General features: G+C 37.3%; 1 protein-coding gene across 1 annotated transcript; it reads right to left on the reverse strand.

Moving 5' to 3' along the window:
* Positions 1–7,998: 7,998 nt before the first annotated feature.
* On the reverse strand, positions 7,999–18,181 carry LOC105198432 (silk gland factor 1). Its single transcript, XM_039453209.1, has one exon. The coding sequence runs from the start codon at positions 17,040–17,042 to the stop codon at positions 15,534–15,536; it is 1,509 nt and encodes a 502-aa protein (XP_039309143.1). The 5' UTR covers positions 17,043–18,181; the 3' UTR covers positions 7,999–15,533.
* Positions 18,182–18,239: the final 58 nt, after the last annotated feature.

Below are 18,239 nucleotides of genomic sequence, written 5' to 3' on the forward strand. Positions count from 1 at the left end.
TAGTATATTTATAATTTGTAAATATTTAACGGTACGTTGAACACGTTACGAGTACATCAATTTTATTTAGAAAAGCTATTTCCCGAAGTTCATATTTTTAGCACTTGCCATCCGTTATGGGTTAAGCTTCCACAACTGCAGCGCCGTGACGAGCGACAAACAGCAAACAGATACGTTAACCAGTAAAAATGCATTTTTTTATGCAGCAACGCAAATCGAGGAAGTTGATTCATTTACTTAAACTTTTCGCGCACGAGCATAATCGAATTTTACTTTCAAATTCCCGGCTAATCTTTGGCTCGCGCGTTTCGCGGCATACGCGATCGGCTGTATATCATTCTCGGTATAGGACACCGAGAGATGACGATAAAATGCACGTACGTGCGATACACGCGCGCACATGATCGGATGATTTTCCTCCTTGTCAATAGATGCGCCCGTCGGAGTGTCCTCCTCCCTCGCCCCTCCGGACTCGCTCCCAGTCGCTTTCAGTCAACTCTCGCATCCTCTTCTTCCCTACAGCTAGCTTTCCCTGCAGTTCCCTGCACTCTCCCTCTCCGTGAGTGGGTCTGTCTCTTTCTCTCCCTCTCTCCCTCTCTCTCTCCTTTCTCTTTCCCTGCACCCCTTCGCGCTCACCCTGGTTTTCAGCGCGAGAATATATCGAACGTATGGCGCGCCGCTCGCCATACATGCACTCGCGGCCTATGCAACCCCGCAGTGCGCAGTGAAATTAACCCTCCCGTTCATTAAGCCTCTCGTGCATTTGGGCCTCGTATGAGATCGGATCTGTTTCACGCTCCAGTAAAAAAAGAAATCGAGTAGAAAATAAGATTTTCAAGAAAAGATGTTGATTAAATTTCGATTTGTTAAACTTACAATAAGACAAATTTTCAAATAGCTAATGTTAACAGTAGCTCGGTAAATTAAATGTTAAACTATGGTTCTGTTAGACGTTTTGTTGTTAAGCGTCACTTGAAATTGTCTGAAGATTAAATTCACGTTACCCGCTAACCTCTAATGCTTCGCTTTTAAGAATGGTTCAAGTATAGTTCACAGTGCCGCGAGAAAGTACCGAAGAGCCCGTGTAATATTTTTTACATTTTGCGGAATCGGCTTCTTCCTATATAACTATATTTAATTTACTGATGGAAGATCGGAACGAGTCGAGGTCAATATTTTCTTCAAAGAGCATCTCTTTGATAGCTGAAAGAAGAAACCCGCGCGTTTCTTCCGGGATATATAGATATGTTCGATTCCCGCTTTAAGAGTCTCTAATGATTACGTTGCATTTTACATTGATTCCCGGGGACTTGAAACATAATGCCAGCAAGGTGTTCGCATAATGCTTCGCCGCTATATTAGCTGCCCAAAATATATATATGCGCAACGTGTTTATGCCAATATGTTCTCGTTCATCAGATGGTGCCTCAGACGATGTACGTATAGATAACAAAAGCTAAAAATTGTCTTTCGCAAATCCTGATCACATCCAAAGCAAAGTGTGCTCGTCAAGCACCTATATGTTTGCCAGTTTGCATTAATCTTAACATAAATATTTAAATTTTAACCTCTTTTGATCGATTTAACTCTAAGAAGTAAGACTCGTTTAATTATGTCTCAATTAAAAATATAAAAAAATTGTTTCAGACAGTTGAATAACGATAAACTTACAATTACCTTTAACCTAAATAGTGCAAATAGAATTTGAATTCTATTTGTACAAGCAATCTAAATACATATAAATTATAAATAAAGTTATCATAACTAGTAAAAGAATTTTATGCATCGGTAGAATTATCAGTTCCAAAAAATAAAATAAACTGCAAAGAAATGCTGCTTATCGTTACATAAGAACATTCCATAGAAATTTATTAAGGATGGTCTTATGTAACATGAAGCCTCAAGCATTATTTAATAGAAAAATTTGCTTATTTTAATCTGATGAGGTCCTTATCAGTATTTAATAAGGAAGTTTCAATTTCATAAATATCATGTTTATTAGAATTAACTTATAAAGACTAAAGAAGAATTTATGAATGACACCACATGTAAAAGAAATAACAAAAACTATAATTAAGGTTCTAAATAAAATGAATCATAAAAATGTAAGTGTAAGAGCCGTCGCAGAAGGCCGTAATTGATTTACAATCTAAATGACAATAAATAACGCAAACGTTTCGATCCTGGAATTGGATCCTCCTCCGAGTGCAAATTAACAATCGAAGAAAATATAAACTGTTTTAACTTACGCATTGATAACCGCGATATATTCTTATTCGCCTTTATATTTCCAATTTTTTGAATTAACGAATTAACAATCTCCGAAAGTTATATCAGAAATAATGTAAAATCTTCCAAATGTCCCTCTCCATAACTAATTTAGCATCCAAAGTATAAACAGTCACGAAATATATAAAGTAGTCTATATAAATAAATCAGTAACATCAATAGTTTCATAAAAACTGTCAAACGGGTAAAAAAATAAACTTATGTATGACAGAGAGTGAACCGCACCAAAACGTGGTAACGAGCGGAAAGATATTCGAAAATCAAAAACGGACACAATTCAAGAATACATATCCTCTCTTTCTCAACCAACTCGCCACGTCTACTCACGTATCAATAAGAAGCTTAAACGGTTAGATAACAATTTCATCTAACAGTTCCAAGTATAGGATCAAGAAATTCTGTATCTACTTGCGAATTAAGACCTTGATTCTGTTTTTTAATAAAAATCATTTGAGATGAGGCGTTTAAGAAAAATATGTATTCAACAAAGTCCTTATTTGTGGGGCATAATAAAAACTTTTTATTTAAGTTTTATTTTGTAATAAAGTTTATCATTATTTAAAGTAGAAAGAAGGCAATGAAAATCTGATTTTTAAAATTTTCTTTTCTCTTTAGACAAAACAAAAGTCCAAATCACAAATTTATATTCAGGCCAACTAATCGGGCGTTTATCATCATTTCTACACGAAATATTGCGACGTAGCGCCTTCTCTTCTTCCTCCTCATCCCTAAAGCTTCATTAACAGTGTTTTGCAGTAGTGCAATGTCTCGCGGTATATTCGGTGCTTCTCACGAAATTCCGCTTCTAATGGACACCTTCGCCGTCAATATTCCGGCGCATAACATGGTCGCCAATAATCCCCGAGGCTGCGAATCAGCGCGTCGCTGTACTAACGCGACGTAGCGTGCATTTTCGTTATGCGCCGTGCGCGCGCGCTCGCGCTGCGTTCTCCAGCGCATGTGCGCGCGAGTGCGCGTGTGTACAAACATTGTTCATGATTTAGTCAAATATTGGCCGGATACACAGGTTTGTAGTGCCTCTCCGTGTATATCTGCCCGTGTATCATGTCGAATAATCCGCGGGAGATTGCACCTCCGCATAGCCGCCCGTTAACTAAGACTCGTTTACGGTGCTCATACGCGAGCGCGATAACGCTTGGGACACAGCACCGAGATATAGGTGGCTACGATCGCCGCAGCGTCACCTTATCGCCCACGATAATCCTAACGCTCGCTCGCTAACGCGACACACGCATTACGCGCGTTTCCGCGGCTGTGTTCCGACGATATTTAGCCTGCAGGTGCATATGGTTGCCGCGACCATGAAATATATAACCGACGATTCCTCGGAAACGATATTTTTTCTTCTCTATAGATCAAAATCGAGCGACACACTATAATTTATCTATGAACAAATAAAAAATTTGGAACCTCCACATTTCAACGTATCTCTTAATTAAAAAAGCGGGAAAAAAAGATAAAGGAGTGATATCTTGAATGTTTTGAATATTAATCAATTTTCAAAAAATAAAAGAACAAATGATGTTTATTAAAATATTATTTTATATATTGAAACTTATGTACTAAAATTTATTAGAGACATAAGTATTTTTCAAACAATAGATTTTCGAAATTTAATCGTTAACCGGTCTAGTGAGATGTTATAATACTCAATATACTATTTAACTTTAATAAAAGTCTATTTCACTAGAGCGATTAAGGATTAATAAAGATTTTAACACTGTTATATGTACGTTCAAAAACATGTAAGATTTCACACTAGACGCATTACTTTAAGGGCTTGTTCAGATAAATAAAATTAAGATAGCTATAATTGAAATTTTTATGGAGTGACACAGCGAAAGATAAGATAACAAAAACGCCTCGAAATTTATCTCTTAGAGAAAGCAACTAGCGGAAATAGCTCAAGAAACATCGCACTCTAGAAACCAATAAATCAATCACTACTCTTTAAATTTCTTCGAGTAAAATCTCACTGAAAATGAGTGAAAATTTACTCCCATCGACAGAAAATACTACCACTCGAAATAGATTGAAATTGCACTTTTCATCAACAATGAGTATTTAACTCTAATGAAAAAGTAACTCTGTCACGCGTTTGAAATGAATATTTTACTCCATTAGAATAAATAATTCATCAACAAATTTATTCTAAAGCTCCAAGACTTGCCGCACAAGAACATCCGTAACATGTTAGAATACGTTAATTACTGATCTTAAAGTTAAATCTATTCGTAACAGTTATGTTAACTCAATGAAAATCGTAACTTGACGTTTAACGTTGCTATTTAGAATGCACTGTTTTCAACTGACATGGAGCACATCAGATTCACTTTTTAATTACGAATGAAAATATTTATTTTACTCCACAAAGTGAAAGAATTTATTCTACAGAGTAGAAAAATTCACTCCATATGAATAAAAAATCACTGAATAGTCACTAAAAAGTTATTCCAACTTGAGTTAATCGATAATTATTTCACTTTTTTAATGAAATTTTACTTATAGAAATTTGAAGAGTAGAAACCAAGAAATTAGTCACTAGATCAGTAATAAGTCAACCAAAAATCTCATTCATATCTTCCTACTATTAAAAAAAATAGTTTAAAATAAATATTTTTGTTTTCTATATATGTGTGTGTGTGTTGATCATTTCTGACAATGTAGATTAACTTTATTTTAATTAAATTTTAATTAAACTTGTTTTTATCTTTTTATCTAATTCTAAGAATTAGAAAAAGATAAAAAAGTTTAACCGAGACTATAAAGTTAATAATCTATTAAACATTGGTTTGATAGAAATGGATATTAATCGTTTGTATTAATCGTTCGCAAACATAAGGATAAAAGAGATACGCGGACGAATAAATTTATGTAACTAATTCTGCCAATATCACAAAATACACAAAAGAAGATATATATTATATTTACTCTTTCTTGCATGGCATTTATTTAATTTTGTCTTAAATAAGTTTGCAAATTTGAAACAATTTCCGTATATTTTCTTCGTACTAAAAAATAATACTTGGTTTTTAATATTAAGTGAAATTTTACTCGATTTCAATATTTTATTTTTCGTAATAAAGTGCAGTTTTATCAAGATATTACGCAGGAAAGATTAAAGAGCTTCATTTCGTAAAATGCAAAGTTTTTAATTCTCTTCAAACGAATTTCTCGATCGCTCGACGATCAATTAATCTCCTCAAACGTCGGATCAGCATTTCCGGCTTTCACTCCGGATTACAGTTCGCCGAGTCGCGTGGTAAATCGGCATTGAACAGGCGGATTGCAGCATGTACAGATTAGGAAATTTACACAAGATACTCGATCGCACTTGGCCAACAAAAAGCTTAAGGTCAATGAGTACGAATTGAATGTGCTGTCGCGCAAAAATGTCCCAGAATCGTAGTTAAATATTATTACAATACACTGACAGTGAAATGTGTCGTAGAGCTTAATAAATGCGTAGGTTTGAATAATATTGATACTTACGACGGAAAAAGACCGAAAGATTAGTCTAAGTTTTCAAACTAGACGTCAGAACAGAGCTCTCATCTCAACTTGCTTTACTATCTCATCCGATTGACTGCGGCGAAAATTTTCTCTGCAAACTATTTACCCAAAGATTACCAAATTTTCTTCTTCAAAATTTACATTAATCACACTTTAAAGATTATATCTGTATTTCCTACTTTTCGATTAATAAAGTAGAGAACCCTTACCATTTACATGTAACTTTATTAATAATCAATAATATAAATTAAAAACTAAATAATTACATTCGACAATGTGTTGTTTAATCAATTCTAGACACAAAGTTATAAAAATGACTATTATTTAGAGTATTATATAGTATAAAAATGTTACGAGAAGACGTAATGGATTAAAAAGAAATAGGGATGATAGTGTGCTTCGCCTTTTGCAAAAAAAATTTTTACATTGGTTTCCTTTAAAAAACACAATGTGTTGTTATAAAATTATATATTTATTCAAAATAAGAAAATATTGTAGAATATATATGTAATTGCACGTACACAAAACTCTTTCTCACAGACTGCAGTATTGAAAATCTATAATACATGTAATGTAAAATATTTTATAGAATAATAGTAGAATTACAATCAAATTATTAAATAACTTCTTCGACTTCGAGGAGAGGGACCCTAATGAAGCGGCAACACATTTAAGGGCTGCGTTAGCAAAAATCCATATTATTGTTTAACCTTGCATAACTCGAGATGTGTACAGCCAAAAAAAATATTAAATAACAAAAGAAAGCACTCAAGTGTATGTATATTTGTACGATAATACATTTCAAGTTTAAAAAGAAATGAGAGCAAGTATAGGTAATTAAATGCTAAAATATATTGAAAAAGTCTTGAAAAAGTTTCGAAATGCTCAAAAGAATTCTTTATAATACAAAACCTAATCACGAAAATATTACCAATGGCCATAACATCTACAGGGACCGTAACATCATTTTCTCCTCCGTAAGTTGAAATGTGTGGAAGCATTTTAAAATTTATTTCACGCGCGCGTCTTTTTTTTCTCTTCCAATTCATTCGCTATTCATTATAGCATTTATAACAAATCGTGTAACAAGTCGAATAAAGTTATTAGCACAGTTATCATGACATATTTTTGTGACTCGCTTGGCCAGGAAAGATGCCGCCGGTACACGTGCCGACGCGTTTATCTCGTTTTTAATCTGCCCACTTATCCTCTTCGAGCCTTCCACATACATGTCTTTGCGTTATCATGCCCAAAATCAATCGATCGTTATTGATAACCGGCTGAAGGTTTGTTTGCCATTGGCACTGCGTTGTCCAATCGAAAGCTCCTCGATGATGCTTTTTGCAGTAGCTGTCGCTATCTTGGAACTATGGTAGGCGTACGTATACAACAGAATTTAGAATAGTACACAACAAAAATTAGAGATGCAGGTATAATTCATTAATTAAATGTAGCGTAACTAATCAGTATTATTTAATGTAGAATAATTCAAAAGTTCAGAGATTTCTTTTTTTCAAATTTCTCTCTCGATGTAGAATTAAAAAATCTGTAATACATTGAAGAAATGAAATAAATTCGTAAGTTCGCTATTAACTGGTTGTTCTACTTATGTCAAAGATATGATGCCCACAAAAAGAACATGAAATTAATGTTGTTAATACGTCATAAATGTAGAATAATGAAAATTATGTGTAAAGCAGCAGCAGATTACGATAAGAATTTTTAATTTAATGCGCCATCATAAATTACAGTGAACATATTTCACTGGATATACAATATGATAAAGACAGCCAAAGATGCCATTGCTAATCGCAAATAAATATAATGATCGCAATTTGCTCAACGGATTATCCGACCGGAATGCCGAGATATTCGTCATTTGAAGAAATGAATTTAATGAATTGAATATACAATATCAACAGTGTAATATCGTTTGTTTTGACAAAAGTAACAATTAATGCAACTGTTTACATATCATTTGCATATGGAACATTCGATATTCAATGTATTTTAATTAATTTCACCGCAAGATCAATGTTGGATAAAAATATAATTATGCGATTCTCTCTCTTTCTACTTTTAAATTATAACAAAATATAATAAGGGTAAAAAAAGGAGATTAAAAGGGATTGAAATTCGCAGAGGAAAAACGATATGCAAAAAAGACAGCAATAGTTCAGTTTTCGTAGAAATACGTAAATTTATTGAAACATTTACAGCTTTCTCATCGTTCTTTTCACTCTGTCACATACACATACAATGTATCCCTCTGGCTCTCTTTTTTTCTCAGCATTTTTTTTCCTTTCACATCTATGTCTTTCACTTGACCATTCACTCGCTTTTGTCATTTGATCTCTCGAGATTTGCGTGACGTATATTTATCAGACATGGACAGGTTCAATCGAGAATGACAATTTATAATAAAATTTTCAAAAAAATTTTAAAAACCTATCACGCGCGGATAAATACAGAGATCATCATTCTCGCGTATCTGTATGACCGAAGCCTGAAGTTATTGAACAAATGAATAAAAGACTCTGTCTTTCTCTCTTTCACTCATTCAGAAAGTCGGCGAAACGACCCAAAGGACAGTTAAAAGTGTGTTAAACATGAGATTTCATAATTTCGAGATTAACATTTCATGCGCTGTCCTACCTTGAGAGGTCCCCTTTGCAGGATTCACTTCCTCCTTTCTCACTCTCGTTCGACACTTCGATCGACGCACTCTCAACAGCAAGAGAGCCTGGGATCGATCGTAACGTTTCTATAAAAAAATTTTTTCCCACATTTTTAGTACGTCACCAAATCATATGGAGATCTGGATGTCCTTGTTAGAGAGATTCAACTCACATTATTTTCAAAAATTTTTAATCTTATTACGTGTACTTGGAACATTCTCGTGCGAATGTGTTGCCATTGTTTTTTATTACAATCGAACCCAGATTCTTATGCGCAAAAACATTGTTAGCGAAGAGAATTCGGTAAATTTAGATTCGATTCATTTTCTGTTTTTCTTTTTGGTGACTTTCTCACGAAATCATTTGATATTTATAAAAGAAGAAAAAAATATTAATTTTAAGAAAAGGTAATAACTTTTTTTCTAAATATCATATATATGATAATACAAAATTTTGGCATTTAATAAAGAATAAAACCAAAAAATAGAGCAGGGAATTAACTTAATAGATTCGCGAAATGTAACCGCAACGACGGCAGTAATATAATGATGATAACAATAATTAGCGATCTTTCGTGACGCGCAATTCGCTATTTACAGATTTACATGGGTTGTTGCGTATTTCAAAAGCATCCATCATCAATTTTCGGTTGTGTTAGAAATTTTCTAATTTTTGTATTATTAGAATATTTCTTGTTCTAATCTCATTGCTTTTGCCAACAATGACGGAAGTCAACGTTTCGTTACAGACGCATCTTAAATACATGTATACTGAAAGTTTTTTTAAAATACTACAAATTTAGCTAACTATAGGGGCTGAAAATAATTTTGTTGGACCATTAAAATAATTATATAGGATGTTTAAGCATGATAAAAACAATGCTGCAAAAAAAAAATTTGAAATATTCCAGCAACCAACTTTCCCACATAATTATTTTAATAACCTAATAAAAAAAAATTATTTTAAATTCATAGCTAGCAAAATTTTTTAATACTTTAGCAGACTTCTCTTTCCGTGTAGCAACTGCTCAATTTTAAGAACACATTATTTTTTATCTTGCACCGCCTACATCTAAGCAGTATCTGTATCGGCGGACTTAACAAAAATTTGTAAAAGAAAGTTAGATAGCAGCGCATAAGAAGGATATAAGAAAATCAGCGTAATTGCGAGCCATTATCTAAATTTCCAAAGCGACATTCGATTTTCAATGATCCGCCAATGAAAGCGGACAAGATTTCACTTTCTCTCTTCAATAGAAATATTAGTAAGACGATGACGACGGTAAAAGCTTTCGTGAATTTCATATTCATAGGCTGAAGTAGCGCTGCAAATGTCCTCCTAACGAATTACGTGACCAATAAAATGCGCCGTTCCGCATAAAGTCGTCGCAAGATTCCTGTCACACACGCTCGCTTGTGCTGCCGTGTCGTTTTAATTATGGACGTTTTTTTTCTGTTTTCGACAATTCGTGCAACTTAAACCGCTCGACTTGGCTCAGCCCCTTTGTACTCGAATGTTGACTTGCACTTGCAGAAATTGCACCGACATATGACGCTCGTATGTTCAACGTTACGAGCGAATTCTTTGTCGCTCGTATTTGCGCAGGTTTAACTTCAGCTGTTATATCTTGTGTGAGGAAGCAATTGATTTGCGTATTTTTGCAATACTGACGTAATAGAACAGTGATCGCTAATAAAAATTATGCCGACATACGTCGGACCGGCGATAAACGTGCGATTTCCGTAGTTAAAATCAATTTTGTTTATTACTTATCGCGTAGAAAATTTCTCAAGTCAATTGGCCGATGAAATGTATGATCACTGATCTAGCGGCGTTTCAATCGTTTTCTAATGTAGGTAAACAAGTTGCATTATTATAATATTTTGCTCTAGGATTGTATGTTCATCCAAGATATTCGATTCGCGGAATATCAAAAATTAATACAACTTCATCTGGCCAAAATTATTCAACTTTAGATTGCAGTATACTTTCGGGAATGATTACAAAAACACACAAAACTAAATGAATCCTTACGTGGGAAAGTAGAAAATCTAATGAGTCCGTCATCGCCCAGCACAATGTGAATACGTGTGCAACAGCATAAAAGTATGCTTTCGAAATACGTAATGCGAAATATCACGTTTGCCTAGCTCGCTTTTCCTCTCTTTCTCTCTTTTTCTTTTATTCGCTCTCTCCCGTCATTTCTCTCATTCACTCCCTTATGCTCTATTGTATGTATATACTTAAAGCGCTCTTTAAGCGACCTATATCTTGTGACAGAATTCAGGACGAGACTTTTTGTGCCGTGCAATACGGAAAATATGTTTGAAGGGTCAAAATATACACGTGTACAGAATGCATATCGGAACTCACGGCACATTAAATGCAATCGTAATAAAGGAATCCTGCCTCGAACTTCGTCACCTATTAAGATCGCCTAAAGTGGGCTCAATATAGTGTATTGATAAAGATTCCATTTATATATACCTATACATAATCATATGTATATATATACCTCTCTTTAACATGTAATATTGTACATCATGCGCATTACGATATATACGGGTATCTACAGATATTATACAAAAAAACGCGGGGCGTTTTCTCTCCGCTCTCAAACGAGAATTAACTATTATTTATCAGCTTACGATGCACACGCGCGTTCGTATACCTCCTGTGAATGCACGCCCGTGTGTGCACACACGATGGGCACTGGGGATGCGTAAAACGCGTAGACCACGCGGCCACACGCAGGGTGCTCGAATATAATATATAATATATATGTATATATACATATATATAAATATATATGTGTATATATATATATTTTTTTTTTATTTATACGTGCCCTCTTCTCTCTCGCGCGTTGCGCGACGCGTACGTTCATTAATTTATATTTATTTTCACGTATAGTATCACAAGTTTTGCTCATCCGACACCGCTCTCACTTTTTCGCTGGAGCTGCTTTTCGAAGCTTACGCCGCTCCCTTGCCGCAACAACGCGCCCCTCACAACAGGGCGCGCTCGCCTTTGATATTAATCGAGGATTCTAAAGTACCGATCGGTTCATCGCCGCGGGGCTCGTGCAATCGTAATGACCATTGCAACGAATCGCTCGCGATTTTTGATTACCCTTAAGCGATTCTCTTATTATTAGATACGACATGTGCGCCAGAGTTAGGTATACATATCGGGGTGGAAAGCATTGTTTAATATTTTATTATTCTCTCGTGCGGAGTACCTCGTCTAATTTGATCATTTAAAATTGTATTTAAAATGTGAAATTGAGAAAAAATGAATATAAGACAGATCTGATGGATTGACGGCAGATGATCTAATGGAGTACCGGCATCACATGTGAGATTTTCACAAGACGATAAACCGAACTTATCATCTTATTCTTTAAAAAAGAATTATTTTATTTTATAATTTTGTTACACCTCGCGATAAGAACTAGATATCTTCAATAATCTGCATGTTATACGTTATACGCGAATAAATGTGAAAATAATTACAGAGTAATAGCAAAAAGTCGAAATTATTGATTAATTTAATAAACATATTGTTAAAATCAACATAAATAATAATTTTGAAGAAACCTTCAATGTAGCACGTGTGTTAAATAAAATATTTGTTTTAAAAACGATATGCCGACGTGATGATCTCGTGCGATAAATTTATAAAATTGTACAATAAAAGCAAATTTGTAGCTGATAATTGATAATAATCTTCATCAATTACACGACTTACTGAGACTTAAAATATCTTTATTTTTCGTGGTAAGAGACAGCAAACGACAACTAATAATGAAACGTTAACGCTAGTGAATTGTATTAATAATTGTTAAAAAAAATAGATGATTTGTAGACATAGAGCTTAGTATAAAAGTATATATACTTTTTAATTGAAATGTTGTGTTTTTATGAGAGTTTCTAAATATCACTGGCAATAAGTGATGCTGGATTTACATGTTTAATATTTTACATTTTACTCTCTAAATTGGAATCAGTGGAATTTTACTGATTCCACTGATGTTATACTTATATCAATCTACAATTCAATCAGTGATATATACACTGTCTTCCAGTGATAATATACTACTTTTGATTAGTAAGAATATCTTCCTCTTAATCGGACTCACTGAAAAATGGTGAATAGTCACTGATAATGATAGTTATAAATATAACATTTCAAATCAGTGAATAATACACTGATTCCAATTTAGAGGAGTATATTTCAAAAACTATCTTCTAGTAAAGTTCATTTATCGTTTATAACAAAAATGAACTAATGATTGTAAACTTGGAATATCTATAAAAGATTACGAAGAAGAAATTCAACGTTAGCTCAAAAAATTTGTTTTAGTTTGCATTCTAATTCCGACAACACAAAATATTAGCGTTTACATTGCAAGTTATTGATTATATCATGTTAATTGAAATATTGGTACTTTGTTTCTTTTCACTTCGTGTTTTTTATTATCTTATGAACTGCCATCATTAATTTAATACAAATGATTCATATATATATATAATACATTAGAGATACACATGTATAATCTCGTTGACAAAATAATTTTATATATAAATAATTCTATATAAAAAAATTGTAATAAAATTGTTTATGAGAAATAAGAAAGTGCGCATATCTAAAAAACAAAACGAAACAATTATGAATTTTGAAGCTTTAGACGTTTGTAATAGATAAAGAATAATGAAGTCAAAACTAAAGCGCAATAAGATTTTAATTAATGCGATTTTATAAGATATCTTCTTTGGTGCGCTTCTTTCCATTTTTGTGCTTCCTTTCTCTATTAATTTTGTTGTTACAAGATCATATATTGCAAATTTGACTCAAAGATGATGATCCATAAATACTCAGTCTGTAAATACTCAAGTATATGCCAGATTATTGCGTAATGTCTCGATGTAATAGTGTGTAAGAAACAGAGCATACCGACGAGATGAGCATTGCAGCTATCGCATAACAATATGTTGATCACTCGAGCATATCATGAAAAAGTCTCATGCGATACAATGAAATCCATACAATTTTATCAAACTGTTCGGCTATAATAAACGCGGGAAAACGAAATGCAAGATGATTCAGTCATTCAAATACTTCTCCGGAACACCTACTTCCACAAGCAATTCAAAGTGGAATTCAACGGTTGAAATGAAACAAAGATAAGAAACAATCAAATTTTCAGAGCTAGAAGTAAAACATTGAATTTTATTCACAATCTTGTGTGCCGTCGTGTAAGCTCTCTAACGTTCTCTAACGTATTGTATGTCAAAAAATTATGAATAGAACTCTCTCACGCGAATTAAAGATGTCGTCTAAAGTGGATTTTAATCTCCTTTATCACAACTGTTGTTTGCAATTGTACTTGAAACGAAGTCATTGTCAGTTTAAGTGACAACATACAGTAACGGACATAAGTTTAAGAGTAAGTACAAGTGTAATAGATCGCACGCATGTAAATATTATTATATCCCTATCTGCTTTCTTCTCATTCTCAGCATAATACACGCATATATGTGACCTCCTTAAAGTTTCGGGTATATCTAAGAATGTGAACATTGTTCCTATTACTACAAATATTTACTTGAATTCGCGATTCACATACAGTAGAGCCTTCCATATCTGAAGTTTCATTATCCGAATACTCTAATATCCGAACATTCTACTATTCGAATGTGCCATTATCCGAACAGCGTTTTGTAATAATGTTTATAAGTAACTGTTTAAGTATACAATACATATATGAAGTTCTTTTTGTTAAAAATTTAAGTATCTGTTTGAATACTTGCATAGAATTTAATATAAAAATGTCTTTATTCTATTATTCGAACATTTCCGTATCCGAACAATTTTGTCTCCCTATTATTTCGGACATGGAAGGCTCCACTGTATTCTCTTTTATTATTAAATACATATTTCAAAAGTAGTTTCTTAGAAAACGCAATAAAAATGATCAACTGGAAGTATAATAAATCTTATTTGATATATAATTTTATTCAATAACAATATAAATGTATAAAAATATAAACTTATATAAAATAGAAATATAAATACATATACATTTACTTTCTCTTGCATATTTATGTATATCTGCATATTTATGTAAAGAAATTAATTTTTATGTGAGGAATCAATATTCGTCAGTTAAAACGTAATGTAAATATAATCTTCTATTTTTCTTTCTTTTTTACAATAATCAAAGCAATAAATTGATTATTCTGTTTCTTTTCATCTCTTAAACTTTTGTTACCGTTACTGTAATTTAATACGAGGGTTTATTCGAGTTGTAATTAATGTAACAATGACTATTGAAAACAGTCGCTCTATAAACGAAAGAATACGTATAATGAGAATAAGTAGACCAAAGTATAATATAAAGTAAACTAAATGTAAAAACGCTTCTCAGAAAGAAGAATATTTTAACAGAATATTTTAAGATTCTGACAAACAATTTGCATAATTTGTCAAAATAATAACGTTACGTTACATGTATTTTACATGTAACAGCGATATTGCAATTAATAAGAAAAAATATTTTGTAGAAAAATATTTGCGTTTGCCCGATATCGCACGCGGTAACACAAAAGAAAAAAAAAAAAAAATCGATCCTCGCGACGATGAACCGTAATTCTCAGTGGAACGAAATACCCCGAAGCCTACCTCTCGGCAACCTCGCGATGTTTACCGTCTGTAGACGACGTTCTCCTCTTCCTCGTCCTCGTTCTCGTCGTCGTACTCGTCGTCGTCGTCGGGTGGCCAGCAAACGACGGCGTCGACGACGTCGTCATCGTTGCTGTCGGGACGACGCGCTGTACGTCGACGTGGCTGTGCTCGCGGCGACGACGAAAAAGTTGACGAGGTTGCAGGCGACGTCGGCGCAGCGTTCGTCGTTGACGCCGTGATCGCGGGTAGATCCGGCATCGGGGATGGTATCGGCGCGGCAGCGGTCGCGACGTAAGCCGCGGCGGCAGCGACTCAGGCCAAAGCGTAAGGGTGGGTAGCGTGATGTCACAAGCCCGGCGCCGCGGTGGCGACGGCGGGCGGCGGAGGAGCGCTTGTGGTGGCCACGCTCGTTGCGTGATGATAAAGAGGACTCTGGTAGTACTCCTGATGATGATGATTCGTCATGTGCATTGGCCCAGCGGCGTTCGTGCCGACGTGCATGCCGTTGTGATGATGATGACTGGGCGGCGCCGAATGCGCGTGCGGATGATGCGGCGAGCCAAAGTTGGCGTAGCTCTGATGCAACTGCTCGTACATCTTCATCTCGGGCGGCTTGGTGTCCTGAGCGCCAGGAGAAGTGCCGGCCGTGTCGCGCGGCAATAACCTGTTGATGCTAAATGGATGATTGGCCGCTGTTCCATAAAGCGGTTCTTGCTTCAGACTGCCCGTCATGCCGTGGTGCAGACTTGTATCGGTCAACAGTTGCGGGTGGATGCCGCGACTGACCATTGCGGTGAGCTCGTCGTGCGCGGCGCTGAGATCAGGCCCGAGAAGGCCGCCAATGTCCGTAGTGTCGCTCTTCAAAGCGGCATGATGCTGATGCAGACTCGTATGATGATGATGATGCGAGGACACCAGCGAGTGCAAGTCCTTGTCGTCTTGCTGCTGGGGACCACCATGGTGAATGGACGATCCGGTCTTCTTAGAGCCAGGCGCGACCTCGTGAGTGGGTGGACTGTGCTGACCGGCAATGGTCGCGCCAGACGCCACTGCCACCGCAGCCGTCTGATGCTGTTGATGTTGCTGATGTTTGCTGGTCTGTCTAGTCAACTCCTTCTTCTCGTCCTTGAACCTTTTCTGACGTCGTAAATAGCAACCATTTTCAAACATATTGCCGCTGTCAGGGTGTAGCGTCCAAAATGATCCTTTACCGGGTTTGTCCGGTGTACGCGGCACCTTGACAAAGCAATCGTTAAAGCTCAGGGAATGCCTGATAGAATTTTGCCAGCGCTGCTGATTCTGTCTGTAAAACGGGAATAGGTCCATGATGAACTGATAGATCTCCGAGAGAGTCAACATCTTGTGGGGCGCGTTCTGTATCGCCATGGTGATCAAGCTGATGTAAGAGTACGGCGGCTTCGCATGAGTGTAACTACGTCGGTAGGACTTATCACTGCGGGCACGCTGGAGTGCCGAATTCGGTGAGTCCGGTTCCGTCAGAGCGAGGGGATCGCGGCTGACGCCGGTGCCCCCGCCGGGAGTCAGCGGACCGTATCCGACGGCGCTCATACAGGCGCCGCCGGCGCCCATTGAAGCGCCGCTGTAACCGCTCATACCACCGCCTCCCATCGACGCCATTCCCATCGCCGAGCTCATGGTGCTCATGTTAAAGCCGCCGGTGCCCTGAGGACTGCAGCTGGGCCCGACGCCGACCCCCATCGACATGCCCATCGGCACGCAGCCCATCGAGTTTATCGAGCTGTATGTGGGGCCCATGCTGCCCATACTGGACATCGCGGCGCTGGTCATGGCACCCGCATCACTATATAGCTTTTGCGACTGAAGCATGGTCATAGAGCTCACCGGTGCCGAGGTGGCCTGCTGTCGCGTCGTCGCTGTCAAACGCGAATCATGAAATCCGCGGTACCACGGCTGCTGGCAGTCGGGTATTCCCTTAATTTTCCCACCGGATGAATCCGAAGTCAGTTCGCGCGTTCAGCTCGCTACAATCGAGAGGCCCTGTTGTCAGATCAGTCTCTTCTTCTGTCGCTGTCGAGTCACAATAAGTCACAAGAGGAGTGTGAGCCTCGCGAGTCGTATGCACGGAATACGCACGGAGATGCGATTCTGCACGGGGGGGCTGCCTGAGAGAATTACGTCGCACTCAAAGAACGAACTTCACCAAATAGAAGAACTTCACCAGATATTCTTCCTCAGAGCAACAATGCACTGAACGGCACTGTATCGAACGGAACTCTTCTGTGTCACAACCGCGAGAATGCGCGATTTCTTTCTGCGCAAGGAGAAAAATTACGAGGATATCTTTACCTACGGGGACCTACGAAGGGCACGCACTGCGTGTCAGCGGAGCGATGAGGACGAGACAACTGCAGGAAACTTTTGTTCACACTTCTTGTTTCTCTTCTTCCCAAAACACAATGCACAGTCCGTTTGTTCACGGGAAGATGCGCATTCGACGCGCGAAGCGAACAAGAGCGGGCACGAGCGCGAAAGTGAGTACCCCCCGCGGGAGAGATAGGGGTAATTGTTACCCCAACACCATGGAGGGCACGGCGAATGCAAAGCCGACGATAGGGAAAGAGCCCAGGCTCTCGCTCGCGTGTTGTACGACGTGGACGAGTGCGCGAAACAACACCAACCACTATACGATGACGGCCGCTCGACGGTCGCGCGCGCGGTCGCTTATTTGATCGAGCGGGGCCGCTGTTTGAGCCGCCTCACCACCTCTCACCACACACTCCGCCTCGCGTACCGACGAGTCTCTCTTTCCTCTCTCTGTGTGCCGTGTTGTGGATGGAGGCCGGTTAGCGAGTGTACTCCGCTACTCTTGAGTCGGCGGCTCTTGTTCAAATATGCCCCACCACTAGCCGTGAGAGCCGCGCCCGACGTCGCCGGGTCGACCAATCACGGCGCGACCGTACCTCCGCTCATGTCTCGCCCAACCAATCTGACGATGGGCTCAACGCGGCCGGCAGTCCTCCCGGTCGCTCTATGAATCGCACGTCGTCGGATCGTGCGTGGCGCGTCGTA

This window comes from Solenopsis invicta, chromosome 8, assembly GCF_016802725.1.
Source record: "Solenopsis invicta isolate M01_SB chromosome 8, UNIL_Sinv_3.0, whole genome shotgun sequence".
Lineage (NCBI taxonomy): Eukaryota > Metazoa > Arthropoda > Insecta > Hymenoptera > Formicidae > Solenopsis > Solenopsis invicta.